General features: G+C 56.2%; 5 protein-coding genes across 5 annotated transcripts; 1 reads left to right on the plus strand and 4 right to left on the minus strand.

Annotated features, from left to right (window-relative positions):
- Positions 1 to 406: 406 nt before the first annotated feature.
- On the plus strand, positions 407 to 1,821 carry MFIFM68171_05440 (Intradiol ring-cleavage dioxygenases domain-containing protein; the record flags this gene model as incomplete). Its single annotated transcript, XM_071060860.1, has 4 exons — positions 407 to 636; positions 719 to 867; positions 932 to 1,074; positions 1,177 to 1,821. The coding sequence occupies 4 exons, from the start codon at positions 407 to 409 to the stop codon at positions 1,819 to 1,821; spliced, it is 1,167 nt and encodes a 388-aa protein (XP_070916961.1).
- Positions 1,822 to 2,436: 615 nt separating this feature from the next.
- MFIFM68171_05441 (uncharacterized protein) lies at positions 2,437 to 4,498 on the minus strand (the record flags this gene model as incomplete). The annotated part of the gene is made up of 3 exons (XM_071060861.1): positions 2,437 to 3,475; positions 3,571 to 4,302; positions 4,383 to 4,498. The coding sequence occupies 3 exons, from the start codon at positions 4,496 to 4,498 to the stop codon at positions 2,437 to 2,439; spliced, it is 1,887 nt and encodes a 628-aa protein (XP_070916962.1).
- Positions 4,499 to 5,550: 1,052 nt separating this feature from the next.
- MFIFM68171_05442 (Extracellular metalloprotease) lies at positions 5,551 to 6,509 on the minus strand (the record flags this gene model as incomplete). Its single annotated transcript, XM_071060862.1, has 3 exons — positions 5,551 to 5,629; positions 5,683 to 6,206; positions 6,258 to 6,509. 3 exons carry the CDS (start codon positions 6,507 to 6,509, stop codon positions 5,551 to 5,553), a joined length of 855 nt encoding a protein of 284 aa, XP_070916963.1.
- A 3,498-nt stretch (positions 6,510 to 10,007) lies between these two features.
- MFIFM68171_05443 (Sugar transporter STL1) lies at positions 10,008 to 11,771 on the minus strand (the record flags this gene model as incomplete). Its single annotated transcript, XM_071060863.1, has 3 exons — positions 10,008 to 11,228; positions 11,301 to 11,626; positions 11,684 to 11,771. 3 exons carry the CDS (start codon positions 11,769 to 11,771, stop codon positions 10,008 to 10,010), a joined length of 1,635 nt encoding a protein of 544 aa, XP_070916964.1.
- Positions 11,772 to 13,365: 1,594 nt separating this feature from the next.
- MFIFM68171_05444 (uncharacterized protein) lies at positions 13,366 to 14,955 on the minus strand (the record flags this gene model as incomplete). Its single annotated transcript, XM_071060864.1, has 2 exons — positions 13,366 to 14,578; positions 14,669 to 14,955. The coding sequence occupies 2 exons, from the start codon at positions 14,953 to 14,955 to the stop codon at positions 13,366 to 13,368; spliced, it is 1,500 nt and encodes a 499-aa protein (XP_070916965.1).
- Positions 14,956 to 15,488: the final 533 nt, after the last annotated feature.

Here is a 15,488-nt window from a genome sequence, read left to right on the forward strand (position 1 = left end):
CTCGGTGGCAATGGCATGCGGACTAATCCGAAGCCAGTGATTGCTTGCCGTGGACAACTTCCGGCGTTGCGTGCCCATGTGCGCCGTGTTTGGGCGATATGAGGCGAGTGCTATATCAGAGGGCCAGGGCTATACTCTGTGCGCTCCTCGTGGCTTAGCGCAGGATGCCAGCGGCCCCTTGGGTGAATTCCGGTGATGCGACCCGGATATTGATGGTGCCATCAGGTATGCAGCCAGCGTCTCCAACCTCGGAGGAGGGAGCCGAGGATGGCCTAGGCAAAAACCGAGGCCGGGGGAAAGACGTAAATACCCAACTGAAGCCGCCGTTTCTGGTCTAGGCTTGGCCGCCATATCCTCCCATTCTATCTCGCCGGAGACAGAATTCCGGGTCACAGCTGCTGAAGCCATGGTTCTGAAAAGCATCCTCTCAAGCCTGTTGCTGGCTGCACCTCTGGTCCTGGCTCATCCGGGCAAGGAAAAGGTGTACGCCCACGCCGCTCTCCCCTTAGAACGCAAATCCCTCGGCCACTGTCAAAGGGAGTTCAACGAGCCCGAATTCATCAAGAGGACGGTCGAGATCCATGGCCGGGAACTGCAACGGCTGCGGCGGGATCTGGGCCTTGAGGTCCCCAAGAAGTAAAACAACACCCGGAGGGGAGGGCGTGGGGAAGATACGTACGCATTGGAGCATGCTGACGAACTGAAACCCACTTCGCAGACGAGAGATTAGCCCGCGAGATTACATTTCGGTCTCGAGGATCGACCACAAGAGCAACAAGACGGTGTCCCAGGGGATGGATCTCAGCACGCTGTTCTCCGACTCGGGCGCTTGCATGCTGATGCCCGCAGTCGACCAGGGCCCGCTGTGTAAGTCTCGGGGAAGATTCGGCTCCCCCCAAAAAGGTCACTGTTCACTAAACGGGTATCGCAGACGTCCAAGGAGAAGAGATTAGGAAGGACATCACGAACGGCGAGCGCGGCATCAAGTTGACGCTGGCCATCCAAGTCGTCGACTACCAGACCTGTCAGACGGTCCCCAATGCCTACGTCGACATCTGGAGCTCCAACGCGACTGTCAGTCAAAACACCTCCAACCTCACATCTTCCACAACAAACAACAACAACAACAACAACAACAACCTTTAGTAATCCTGACGTATGCTAACTATACAACAGGGCATCTACGTCGGCGTCCAGGGCTACCCGGGCATGGGTGACCCCAACGACGCATCCATCCTCAAGGGCACAACGCTGCGCGGGGTGCAGCCGACCGACAGCCACGGGGTGGCGTCGTTCGACTCGCTGTTCCCGGGCCACTACCAGGGGCGGGCGACGCACATCCACGCCATCGTGTATCTCGGAGCGACCAAGCAGCCCAACAACACCATCACGGGGGGCCGGGCGGCGCACGTCGGGCAGATCTACTTTGACCAGTCGCTCATCACGGCGGCGGAGCGCGCGGCGCCTTATAACAGCAACCGCATGGCCATCACGCAGAACACGGCCGACTTCCTCTTCATGCAGGGCGCCAACGGCGACGACCCCATCGTGCGCTACGCCCTCGTCGGCAACACGGTCGAGGAGGGCCTCTTCGCCTGGATCCGCTTCGGCATCAACCAGCAGAGCAGCAAGCCCGTCAGCCCCGCCGCCTTCTGGACCGCCAACGGCGGCGTCATGAACCCCAACGGCCCCGTGGCCAAGATGAATGGTGGCGGTGGGTTCCCCGGCGGCGGTGGTTGGGGCGGCGGTTGGCCCGGCTTCGGCGGTGGTAAGAAGAGGAGGGCTGTCGTGGAGGAGGCGGCCGAGGAGGAGGCCGAGTGATCCCGAGCGGGGATACTGAAGGTTGACTACTAGGTGGGGAGAGACCAAAGTTTCTGGGTCTTGAGAGACTGTTTTGTTTGCATGTGTGTTGTGCGTGTGCGTGTGTAAGCGGGCGCCCGAAGCCTCCGGTTCGAACAAACAACGCAAGAGATTGGACAGATGCTTCGGATAGAGACAAAGTTGCTAGTAGCTGGCCAATTGAGTTACCCATTTGCGGACGAAATGCTGAATGCAAGGTAGTCTGCTTCTCTTATCACTGTAGCCAATCTTGCTTTGGCAGGGTAGATTCCAGTTTACGTCCTGGCTGCTAAATGCGAGCGAAAACAAGTGGTACGAGTAGACGGGAGCGGCAACAGGAACTGAGGAACCTCTCATCTTAGAGGATCTCTAAAGTAAGTAACCGCATCTACGCCACTTCTATCGCTCACACTTTAGCGTGCTGCTTCGGGCTGTTCTTGACCCCTGGCCCCGGTAACCGCAAGCGACGCTCGAGAGACTTCCGGAGACATGCCGTGAATATAGGGTCTTGAGAAGCGCTAGAGCTAGGGTAACTTCATACACGTGACTCTCCAGATTCCCCAGTCCATTCCCCCCCCCCTCGTCCGTTACCGCCCCCTAAGTTGCATCACCCGCGGGTGATTGATGTCCCGCTACCTCTGCTGACTCCACGTAGTATGCGAGCCCGTCCGGGGTAGACACTCTGCTGGACCGCATTGCTTCATCTCCCAATACCGGAACGCTCCAGCTGCCGAGCTCCCACTCATTCCCACCCTTTGTAGCCCTCGTCAATGCCATCCGTGCAAGATGGAGCTTGCTATCCGCCTGTCTCGCATCCCTGGTCGACGCTGAACGGCGCCCAAGAAAGGGCACGATGAAGTCGACGATTGGCTGGAGCGAGCAGTCTACTAGTACCACGATAACACTGACGCAGACGATCACCAAGACTCCGAGAAGACTGAAGTTCTGCACCTCGCCAACGGCTTGGACCAGCTGGTTGTCGCACTGCTCGCGCTGAGCCTGGGTCATGGGCATCATCGTAAGCCGCCTGCGACTGCCGGTGTTGCCGGAGGATGGGGCAGTCCCGGCTGCCTTGGAAGCGAATTCGACCACGTTGGCCTGCATCCTCGCGAGGTTGGTTTGGAACCAACCCAGCACTTCGATCTGCCACTGATTGTCTGGCAGCCCTGGAGATATGTTCCCGATGGCCATTTTGTGCGCCCATAGCCCGTCGGCGCCAAGGCTTGTCAGGGTATTGAAAGTGTTGATAGCACCAAAGTTTGCCATGAGCCGTGCCGCAGTAGCAGCCTGGGCCGTGTTGTACATCAGGGTGTTCTGCGTGAGGTGCTGTGTCAGATGGAAGATGCCGCCGGGAGGGGTGCACAGCGAAGTTGACGGGTTGCACCAGACGTACTGGTCTGCGCAGACCATTGTGCTGACATAGGCGTCGGCCAGCGTGGAAAGTAGCCCTTGATACGTGTAGTTATAAGTCCCATTGGCCGAGAACCATGGGTCGTGAATTGGTGCCGAGTACCTCATGTCGTTTTGGTTGAGGAAGTGGACGCTGACATCCGCGTCGGCCCGCCTGAACTCTGGGATTGGCCGCCAATTCGAAGTGTCGACGACGGGAGCACCCTTGGAGAATGCCATAAATGACCTGAAAATTACTTATCAGCATGAGCAAGGTCCAGGAATTAATGACTCTAGTCTGCAGCCCACGAATCACACGAGGAAAACCCAGGAGCCACATACCTTAACGTGTAACCGATGCCTGTATTGTCTGCCATTGCTATTTTATAACGGTATGTGATGTTGGACATATCAAGGACAGATCCAAGGGAAATCTCGATGAGACTGCCTTGAGAGATGTTGGACACCCGGACAAGGTCACTGATTCGAACTGGGGAGCAAGTCGAGCGCAGCTGTACGTTGATTCGGTCCTCCAATTTCGCATTGATCCCCAGCATTTGGTGAGAGCCCAAGAGATCCGAGGTGACGGAGAAGGCCTTGCCAGGGCCAAGGATGCATCGCTCAGCAGCCGGAATAGGACAAGGGGCTGAAGTGTCGATGCGGTAGGGAAGCCTGGGTTGAACAAACACTGATCGGACCGTCGCGCGGCTGGTATTGGAGTAGAAGTTGGCAACGTAGTTGCACGCCCAAATCGCATCGTCGCGAACCCTGGCTGTCCAGAGGCTGACATCCTCAGGGTTGGACAAGTCCAGGTCCCATATCCCACAGTTATTTGGCTGCGCTCTTGCGATAGCCGGCCCGTAGGCTTTATTGGCTACTCTCGAGGTGAAAAGCGCTGCAGCGGCAAAACACGTAGATACTATAAAGGCTGGTATCGCTGCCGAGCACGTCCGCCTCAGCAGCTGCCTCGGTCGCTTTGTCGACCATGCCTGATGAATCTGGAAGACCTCCCATATCGTCCGAGCGGCACCGGCAGAGTTCCGCAGACTAACCTGGTACTGGAGGTCGAGGGCGCTGGCAGGTCCAGCTTTTGCCTTCCAGTGATGAAGAGCAAAGGCAACAATGTTCCAAGCGCTTGCTCCAGCGATAGTGACGAGGAAGTGAGGCCCGAAAGGAGCAGGTAGCCCGAGTCTACGGGCAGGGTCAATGTAGCCGCGAGAACGGGCGGCTTCGAATGATCCCACCACAGCCCGTCAGCAATGACAACCATCGTAAATTGGGTACCAAACAGATGATACGAGGAAAAGTCTTTCTTTTCCCCGCTGGGGAAATCGCATGGTTTGTTTATCAGAGGCTGGCACACCGACGTGTCAACAGAACTGAGCACGCTAGTGGTCGGAGGCTGAACTATCGGATGCGCGTGGGACGGCGCTGACCCAAGGGCTGTCCTTGGCAGGTTGCCGTGAACCAAAACGGAATGGTCACGCCAGCAGGCCCAATCCAGACCAGACACTACAAGGAGGGGAAAATCATTGGGCTACTGTGGGTGAGAAGTGCTGTTAGACGGTACTGTGCATAACTTTATCGTATCAGTATAGCTTTTTGTATATGACGGGGTAATTAACACCTAATTACCTTGCCAGGGACAGCTGGAGTGGTCTTTCTCTGCCACCGTTGACATTGTGCCCAGCGCTAGCAGTTGGCAATATTGCGACACCCGGCATGTACAACATTATGACAACGTCATCTATTCGCCGGGATATATCACTGCTTAGTTGGAGACTGCGGAAATCCGACCCGCGTTGGACGGTTGTAAATGTAAAGGGGAGTAAGAGGCTCCCATCTCTGCCCAGGCATCCCAATAAGTACTACTGGGTATTTCTACGATAGTCGGCCCCATTGCGCTAAGTTAAAAAACGCGGCGAATCGGAGCCTCATCAATATAAACCAAGTTTCTGAGGGCAACTCTTGTTAAATTACTATTCGACAATGAAGGGGACCGGTGAGCACTTGAACCCAACTCTGCCCGTCGCTCAGACACCAACCCCTTAGATTGACTGGCACGCATGGTTTGAAACAAAGGGCCGTATCTTGAATTTATATCGTCATTATTCGTCTTTCTTGGACAAGACTGCCTAGACCCGATACATAAAGCAATGTCGCTAGCCGTGCCAATGTTATATACTAACAGAGGATTGAAATCTGGGCACCCCTGAAGATCCCCATGTCTCACCACTACATTTCTCTAATCATCATCATCACCTTCTCCTTCGAAATGCCATGCCGTAAATATCATCCTTCATCATGGGCCATATACGAGACCTAATTATTGGCACGGTAGGTGGTGTAGAAGCTCATCATGCGAGACTGCTGGCCGACGGTGAACTCCTCGTAGCAAGAACTGGAACAGAAGTTAGCAGATCCGTGCCAAATAAAAGCCGCCGATGTACTCACTCCCAAGAGTAGTCCATGTAGTTGTGAATGGGGTCGACACCCGCATGCTCCGGGCACGAGTCACGGCCAACGGGGCAGCCGCTCGTGGGGCTTCCCTGGGCAGGCGTGTCGGAGACGGAGTCGCCGTCGCCATTGCAGCCGCCCTGGAAGGTGTGATAGAGACCAAACCAATGACCGACCTCGTGGGTGGCGGTGTGGCCAAGGTCAAAGTTCGTGGAGCTGCCGCCGGGCACGGTACTGTACAGGACTGTGCAGCCGTCGCGGATGTATTCCGTCGACCCGGGCGTGACCGATTGCGGGAAATAGCAGTACCCTAGGTTGAAGCCCATGTCCGCGAGGAAGTAGATGTTGAGCGTGCTGTAGGTACCCTCGCGGAGCGTCTCCTTCATTGTCATCTCGTAGCCGTTGCCATCCGCGGCCCAGTCGGCATTAACGGTGCGCGTGGTGCCCTTTAGGTCGAACTGGATGCCGTGTGGCGCATAGGCCGCGTTGAGCGTCTCGAGCTGCGCCGTGAGCATTTCGTCCTAGAGTTGTGTCAGAAACTATGGAGCCGGACGTAGGTTGTTGGCTCCTACAGTGAGGTACCCTCCTTCCAGCGTGTCCGACGCGGCGACAACATGGAAGTAGGTCTCAATGGTCGTCGTGGTCTGGATGGAGAAGTTGCCGGAGGCGGCGGCAGCGGCCTCCTGGGCGGCAAAGCCCTGCGAGATCTTGATGTGCTCGGCATCCGGCTCCGGTGCAGCACAACCGAAGTCTCTCAACTGCCTGGGAGCAGCAAAGACGGACTGGGCCGCGACGGCGGCAAGGGCAAGCGGGGTGAAGCGCATGTTGAGCAGGGATGGACAGGGCAGGTCAATATGAGAGGCTGGGCAATCTACTCGAATAGATTAAGCGGCTGTTGTCAACCTCCGCCTAGCAAAAGTGTGGGATGTGGACCCTACTTATATAGTAATGAACAAGCTGACGACTACTTCACTCCTCAACTCCATATCAAACCCCCCTGACAGACCAGGTCGGCCAGCTTGACATCGTCGAGTTCTCGGCCACTATGGCAAATTCCGGAAGGTCGAGGTAGAACGCGGCCCTCTGCCCGGGTCACGATTAGCCATGCCGCAATCCGGCGTGAACCATGGAGGCAACTTGGTCAACTTCACAAGTTCCTTCCCGATCGGATCTCCAGTGTTTGTCTGCCTTCGGCCGAGTCCGTGACAACGGGCAGACCGCTCTCATTGGCTTCCTTCTCCGTCTCTCCGCCGATGTATGGCCATTTGGATTCTCGGCCTGGGTCCTGGGTCGCATATAACGTCCAACTGCGCCACCGCCGAGGGAAATAGGAGATCCAGAAAGTCCAAGGTCGGCGCCTTGGCCGGCCATCCCCTCGGGCTGGCCCAGCGAATTCAGACCGACCCCGGCAGCCTATACGTGACATCTAAGCAGCGCCGGGATTGGATATTCTACAAAACCAAAACGGCTTTCGTGCCCGTGACTACCCGGTACTTGGAGCCGCCAAGCCCGGAATCCACGGAGCCTAGGTGGAACCTCACGGCACTCGATTACGACCTCCCCAATCGGGCAGCTGCCGAGATGACAGTGCCAAGATAAAGCCTCGGTTTCTCGTTCGCATAGTGCCATTGGGCTATGATTTAGGCAGGAGTTCTAAGACTGTTGCGACGTTATACTGGGGTTTGCAGCCCTGGGTCTAAGGGAAGGGGGGCTATGTGATCCAAGGTCGCAGCGCTTACTCAGATATCAGCTTCTCACAGAAGCACTCACCTCAGGTAATAGACGGCTAGTTGCCCTCGGAATTCACCGCTCCTATCGCCCGGAATCCCCCTGGACCATCGATAATCTGCTGCTTTGGTGCTCGACTCAACACCCCTTGATCACGCACCTAAATGCGCTCACGGTAATTCGCCTTCCATCTTGAGTTTTCCGCGCCTTTCTCGAGCGTCCCATTCTCGCTGCAAGCCGCCTTTAGCAGCTGATCCTGATGAACGGTCGTTCGGCCTTGCAGCACTCAGCCACTGGACGTTGATTTGTACTTGCCATTCAGGGGCGAGTCCATGCGAATCCTTCTCGTACCGGAAAATCAACACATTCAATTTGCGCACCCCACTATGCCAGACACATCTATTAGCGTTTGTTCTATCGCAAGGTTGCTACATCTGTGGCGATTGTGTTAGCGTCTGGGTTGCCGACACCAGGCCGCCGGCCGCCGGCCGCGAAGCCGTCCAGCTGTCTCATGATATGGTGGCAAAGGAGCTTTGGCGCAAACTTCAATGCGGGGGAAGTACATGAAAACCATGGTTTCAGGTTACTCCAACTTAAAACTTACTCAGCAGGCTGGAGTTGAACAAGGCTATCCTCGACGGTTTCTGACAACTAATAATCTGCCGCCCCCGGCCCCCTCCTTTTTCTGCCTGGTGTCATCCAACATGCAATGGGCCGTGTGGTGTTCAGAAGTGAGAGCATCTCATCCGAGGCCTCAACTTTGGCAGGTCTTGCCGAACCAACAGTCACTCCGCAAGCCATCAGCGCCTTGGCTAACCCAAATTGCATAGGCCCATGTTCCCATTCTCGGGTTCACCCTCAACTTCTCCTCGTCAAATATATATCGCCCGTTCGTAGCCAACCATTACTCTCTTTGATATTATCCAGGATTTCCTACTAAGCAGGAAGAGTGGTACCCTCCTTGGCAACGGTAATGGTATGCATATAGTACCGCAGCTTCCCTCACTCAAATTCAGGTTTGAACTCTTGACTGTCGAACGCATTCTCTAAAGTGCTCGAACGCGCACAACACATTGACTGAACCGGCCCGTCTCGTCAATGACAAATCGTCGGTTTGAACTAGGCGGCTGGGTATTGTTCGTTGAGTGCCGGCTTTGCACGAGTCGTCTGGAGAGCCGGTGCCTGTGCAACAGTGAGCCCTCGAGGCGGGCACTATGCGGGATTTGGTATTTCGTGCCATCCGTGCCCCTGACCTGCTCACCAGGATGTCCCCCTACGGCACTGCATCAATAGAGCTCCTGTTATGCCACATGCCGGGATATGCATCCGCGGCCCGCCTTGAGCGTCTCCCGCGAATCGCGCTCGGAGGGGCTCGGCCGCGCCCCAGTCCTCTTTGCTGCGCGTAGTACAGCGTCTGCAGTAGTATTGAAGGACCACGACCCTGTCGTCAACACGATCGAGCCAATCAGATACACACTGTTGTCGTGCCGGGGCTGCCGGAAGGGCGTGGGCTCGGTGTAGTTCGCGCACGCCTCCATGTCGACAATTGTGCGGTTGTGCTCGATCTTGAGAATGTGCCAAGCAGGCCGGTTATGATGTTGGTGGTCTTGCTGTTTCCGATGTAAGTAAAACCATCGGCAATGTTCTGGAACAGGCCGGCTTGCCCATGCTGAGACCTAGGAGGTACTCGCCAACCATCTAGAAGAAGGTCTCCGGGAATGCCAACAGGGGTTGCTAATAATTAATAGTTATCATCGCCAATTGTTTGCTGGGGGTGGTGACGCGAGTAACACTTTTGAGCTTCTGAATAAGGGGCCGTCAGTGAAAGGGTCAAGCTTGGATTGCGGGGCCACTCAAGGCGCAGTTCGCTTATTTTGAGATCTACATCATACATGGCTGGTTCTTCCATCATGCAACGGCCAGAACGTTTGCCGTGGCCACTTCAGCTTGGCGGTGGGCAGTGGTCGACGTCTGTCTGCGTGATATGCTACTAAATAGTACCTGAATTAGTCAACCGCACCGTATCTGGCCCTGAACCACATCTCGGCACAACTGTGCGTGCATAGAGCGGGTAGTGATCTTCTAACCGTGTCAGCTTTCGCAAAGGGTAGAGCATCGCAAAATTACAGTATTTTCTTCGACGTGGAACCGTGGGATACCAATGGGAAACTCAGTACCCACGTCACGTCCCCGATGGATATGTGATTGAAGCATTACTCCCCATGCCCGGAGGGAATCGCAATTGATTGACGAGTTCTGCGTCGCGAACCCCGTTCTCTGGTTGGGACTTTGGGCGAGACCTTTAGTAGTACTGTCCTGCTGGAAGCGAAGAACTGGCCCCGACCGAGTCCTAAGGATGACGGCCTCTTAGTCTACTGTAAGTGTCGCTTTGTTTTGTACTACTAGAGTTGCCCCGAACACACAGGGAGAATACCCTCGTTACCAGCAATACCAGGTAATCACGTATAGCCATGCGCATGTTGTCTCGGCGTAACAACCCGTACCCAGTATTTACACTTGTCTATCTCGAACAGAGTTATGGCTTGCTAACCTCCGCCCCACCATCTCCCTTATCTATATTCGCTTTTTCCGATCTAAGTGGGCTTGTACTCGTCGTGAGTGATCTCCCCGCTCCCTGTTCCCGACCCGTCCATTTTACCCCGGGGCCTCACAGCCCCTCCCTTCTGCTGCAAATGCCTCTGGTGCTCCTCGGTTTTCTCATAGTCGACCAACAACTCCCCGTTCTTGCCATACCACTTGGGCTCAATCTTGGCCTGGTGTACGACGCTAAATACGCCCTTCCAGCCGTCACCAACTTTGTGGAAGATGTTATCCATCTCCTCGAGCGAGCGATAGGCCGTCTCAGGATAAAAGAAGTAGACGCACGGCACCATAAAGGCGTTGATGACGGCGAAGATGATATACGTCTGGTATCCAATGTTCTCGAACGCAATCGGCGTGATCATGACAACTATGAAATTGAAGATCCAGTTAGCCGAGGTCGAGAGGGCGTTTGCCGGAGCGCGGATGCGTAGCGGCACAATCTCTGCCGGGTACAGCCACGTCATGCCGAGCCAGCCAATGGCGAAGAAGGTGTTGAAGACGAAGAGGAAGACGATGCCGGCGATCCGGAAACCCGTCTCCGTGCGCGAGTTAACACCAGCCAGAATAGCCATGGTTGCCGCCTGCCCAACAGCGCCAAAGAGCATCAGCTTGCGGCGGCCGACGCGCTCGACCAGGAAGACGGCTGGCCAGGAGGCGATGAAGTATTCCGTCCCATTTAGCGCAGCCAATAGCCGTGACATAAAATCAGTCATTCCGAGGCCTGAGTAGATAACAGCCGCATAATATGTAATTAGATTGATCCCCGATATCTGCTGGAAGACCTGGTTGAAGTAGGCCAGCATGGTCCTGTGCAGATTGCGGTTCTTGTCCATAGTGAAGAGGTCGGCAAAGGTGCCCTTTGACATTTCCAAGACAGTCTCCTTGATGGCGAGGAACTCGACTTCGACGATGTGGTCCGTCACTTCGGCATCCTCAAGCGCGGCGATGACCTCCTTCGCTTCGTCCTCACGGCCCTTGAGGATTAGCCACCGCGGAGACTCGGGAAGAAAGGGGATGAAGATGAGGATGATGATGCAGAAAACGAGTTGGAAGGCGAGCGGGAAGCGCCAGGCTACGGAGCCAGGGGCGAAGCTCAGGCCGAGGTCAATCCAGTAGCTGATCATGATGCCGCCCGTAATGAGGGCCCCCTCGATCATGACCATCTTGCCTCGCTTGTGCGCTTTGGACGTCTCGGACTGCCATGTTGGTACCTAGTACTTCGACGTCAGCAACTCTAACCCTCGTGCTTAATCCTTCCCGAGCCACCAGGAACCGAGACTCACGGTTGATGTATTCGCGCCATTACCCAACCCGGTTATAATTCTCCCGATGATGAAATGCTCAAGCGTTGTGGCACTGGCCTGCAGGATAGCGCCGATAACCATGACGCTCGTGCCAAGCATGATGACACGCTTGCGGCCGAGGGGGTTGCCAATGAAGATGGTGATGAGAGCTCCAATGAAGCACCCGAGATTGTATGACGCGACGGCGATGCCCTGATAAGTCGAGCGCAATCCTGCCTCCCCCGGGGGGCCGGCGTTTGGGTTGATCATGGGGAAGGCGTCGAGGAAGACATCAAGGGTGAGGATACCACCCATGACTCCTTGATCTGAAGCATGCCCTGTTAGTGAGGCGATGGCAAGAGGGGCTTTGGAGCGCATCGTACCATATCCGAAGAGAAGGAAGTCGGTTCCCGCAATGGTGCCCACGGCCAAGTTCAGGCCTTGACCCCTGAGCCCGAGGAACTTCTTCATGGTGTCCTCTGTACTATCAGTAACGTGGCACCCGAATGGGAAACGACGGATCCGAGGATCAGGATGCGTGAGTGGCAGAAATCGCCGGTACCTTAGGGGATACGGGACGAAGGGGGTGATGGCACGTATATATCTCTGCCGTGTGAGGCAAATAAGATATTCATAAGCCGTCTTCCTCGCTGGCTTAGTCAGACTGTCCTTGCAGAATCTCTGGGATCAACGCTGCAATGCAACGGCCCATGGATTCAGTCGGGTGTGGGATCGCATGTTTTGTGGGGATCGCGGGAGGAACAGGCGGGAATGAGGGGCTCCGGATTCGCTGAATGGGAGTCGATGGAGAGATAGAAGATGGGGTGTGTCAGGGGATGCGAACACTAGTCTAAGTATGAGACGACGGGTAGCCCGATCAAATGGTGGCCGTTGACGGGTTCTACTGGACGCTTAGTATCTCTTCATATTCCCTTCCTCTTCTCCCTCTCCATTTCCTTTTTTGGTGCGTTTCTGTCGCCATTCGGTCCCTCCGCCGGTCACACGACATAGACTACTAATTCATGGTCCGCTGGCCCTAACAAGCGCTTATTACCGCCCCGCGTCGGGACGGCTTGCCTCCGGAAATCCCGTGCCGGTCCCAGCGCGGAGGATCCTGGCTACCGGATCCGGTGGGGTTTCTATGACGACAGCCGAGAGATCGTCGCCTGCTCCCCCACCGCAATCACCATTACAATGTCCGGGCCTATACCCGAATTGGTATCCCGAGCCGGTATAAGAGGGCCCGGGGTTGACCAGCGGCAGTCTAGCGGGAATACCGAGGCAGCGGTTATTCAAGAGGCGGTTCTAAAACGACCGGCGAGCGATGGGATTCAACATCTGTTCCCCCCTCCCCCGCGCCGGGGCCAGAGGCTAGGCCGTACGCTTACATCCTGCTGTCCGTCCCGAGCTATGCCATACAAGGTTAACCCAGTAGGGATTGGTTTACCGATCCGGGTGAATAAAACTTTGACCTTTGGAGACCCAACAGGAGCGTACTTTGCCGAGTCGGAGGTACGGGACCAGGTGCTGTCGGGGACGGGAGGCCAAGCCAGCCGGAACAGGTCTTGGTGAAACAAAACAAAAGAAAACAAACAAAAAGAAAGGAAAGAAAAAGAAAAAGAGAAGAGAGAAAAGAAAAAGGAGGTACGTTATTGGCGTGTATTCCCCTCCAGTTGTTTATTTTGTACGACTGATTATATTATACGGAAATGATGGTTGGAATAATTTGGAATAATTCGTACTTGGATATAGAGCGTGGCTCCCCGCCATTCTGTGAGGTGAGGTCTTCGTTCGATACTCCGAGTGGATTTATTCCAGAAGGCAAAATATACCTGAAGCAGCAACTTGCGCAGCGATATGTTCTTTCGCCCATACGTTTCCACCCCGTAGCGTGTGATCTTCGAAGGTCGCCTGGAACGGTACTACTTGAAGGAGCTAACCGAACAACAATACGCCGAGAGAATCATCAGCATGTGGAGAAGATGAGGTGCCGAAACGAGTGTCCAGGGACCAGTCCCTGTAGCCAATCAATTATCCCACATCCCTCTAGGCCGGTTGCTTTAATCTAAGTTGTCTCCATCTCCCCAGTTGCCGACAACTCTCGCTTCGCCTTTGCCGTTACAGCAAGCCGTACGCCAAATCCCAAGTTAACAAGCAGAAGCAGAACACCCAAGCCGATGAGAACACAACCGCTAACGCGGAAAAATGGTGAATCCAACCCCTTGCCGAGCAATATCGACAGAATGGCCAGGACTGTTATCGGAGTGACCATGCCGTTCCACGAGGGGTTCCAGAACAGCTCTCTTCGGGAAAGGCGGTAAAAGACGGTGAAGAAAGCTAGGATCAGCCAGACTACCGTCATCCCTCCCATCAGGAGTACAAAGAGGACGCACCCCACCTCGAGCGTCGACATCCTCGTCAAGCCAGTAAGCATCACGGTTTCGTTGGCAATAGCCTGGTCGCCCGGCGCCACGGAACTGTCCCTCGTGGCAGCCACCGGTCCCAAGACCAACAGCGCGGCCGCACACTGCGCAAGCGGTTCGATGAGAGAAAACACTGCTGCCGTCTGCTCCGGCGGCGGCCATCCCGTCACAAGAATCATCTCATGCAGCAACACGGCGTATATGAACGCCGCCATAAACAGCGCCGCGCCCACGGCGCCGAACGAGAAGAGCACCATGGGCGCCGCCAGACCGGCCGAGAGGATCCTCTCTCCCGCCCCGCCGTCACCAGCCCCTTCTCTCCTCAGCGAAGCCAACAACCCCCCGACAAACGCCACCATGCCCAGCCCGGAACAACAGACCACCAGCCCCACCAGCGGCGCGAACCTGCCCCCGGACGTACGACTCGTGCTGCGCACGCGCGTCGACAACAGCATGACCAGCACGAAGAGGACGGTGGCCGCGGACCACGCGGCGGCGGCCCACCACGCGGCGTAGGCGGCCAGCGCGAGCGCGGGGGCCACCGCCCCGACCTTGCCCCCCTCGGCAGCGGCGAACCCGGCGAAGGCGGCGAGCAGCACCCACCCCGCCGGCCACGACGCGAGGTATCCCAGCTCGAGGCCGGAGGCGTCGCGCTCGCGGAGGGCGGCGCGCCGCGTGCGCCGCGGGTACAGCGCCAGGCGGAGCACGAAGACCAGCGAGACGGGCACGTGCAGCGACAGCGCGCCGAGGTACAGCGCCGTGGAGAGCGGGACCGCCGCGCCGAAGGCGATGCCTGCCGCCGGCAGCAGGCGGAGGGCCAGGGCGAGCGTCGCTAGGGAGGTTGCTGGGGTGAACCTTGGTGCCGGGTTAGTGATGTGGGGTTTACCTACGTATGAAGCGGAAGAGAGGGTGGGGGGGTTGGAGGGAGGGGATGGCAAAACGTACCAGATTGGGGTGATTACTTGCACGAGGGCTGATAGATACCGCGAGGCGCGTTGCATTGTGTGCCGCAAGGTAGGGTGTTTCTCCTTGAGCTTCATGTTTTGGGTGCGGGTGGCGGCCGATGAGTAACTCTCTTGTCGCGTAGTGTGGTCTGGGAGGCTCCGGCTGCTGTTGGTTGGGCTTGCGGAGGGTGACAGGCCGAAGAACTCGTGGATTTTGGTACTGTGCCGGGTGACGGTCTGGAGGATGATCCCCTCCCGCCAGCTGCGCTCGCTGAGACCCTGGGACATTGTTGGGTCTTAAATGCCTGGTGGGTATGGGGGTGCAGTTGGGAGGGATGGCTTTATCGAGGCATTAGGGGTGTCGGTTGGGCGATGAATAAGTAGGTAGGTCATCGATACAAGGCAACCATTAGTAATTACAAAGAAACGACATCATGATGAGAGTGGATACTTGAGCGGTGGAACGATCAGGTACTATGGTAATGCGATGGTTGCTGGGAACTGACTCGGATTTCCTGTGATGTCACACACTCTGGTGGTTGTGGCAACCGCGCACCGACAGATCTATCATTTGAACTCAGGATCGCAACAGCAGCAGGGGCTCGAACCTCCACCCATGGCTACCTAGCACTCTGTATCAAGTCAGAGGTATGAGTGGTTTGGAATTACGTTCCTTACTTACCGACAAAGTGAAAGTGGATATCGGGTCGGCGTTGCAATTATATTACCTAGCAGCAGCGATGGGCACAACGAACCGCACAACGGTGCCCATGGGGACGGCATGACAACGCCTGGTTGCGTCTCGCATCGTCACTCTATCC

The sequence above is a fragment of the Madurella fahalii genome (genome assembly GCF_045866475.1).
Source record: "Madurella fahalii IFM 68171 DNA, scaffold_2, whole genome shotgun sequence".
Classification (NCBI taxonomy): domain Eukaryota; kingdom Fungi; phylum Ascomycota; class Sordariomycetes; order Sordariales; genus Madurella; species Madurella fahalii.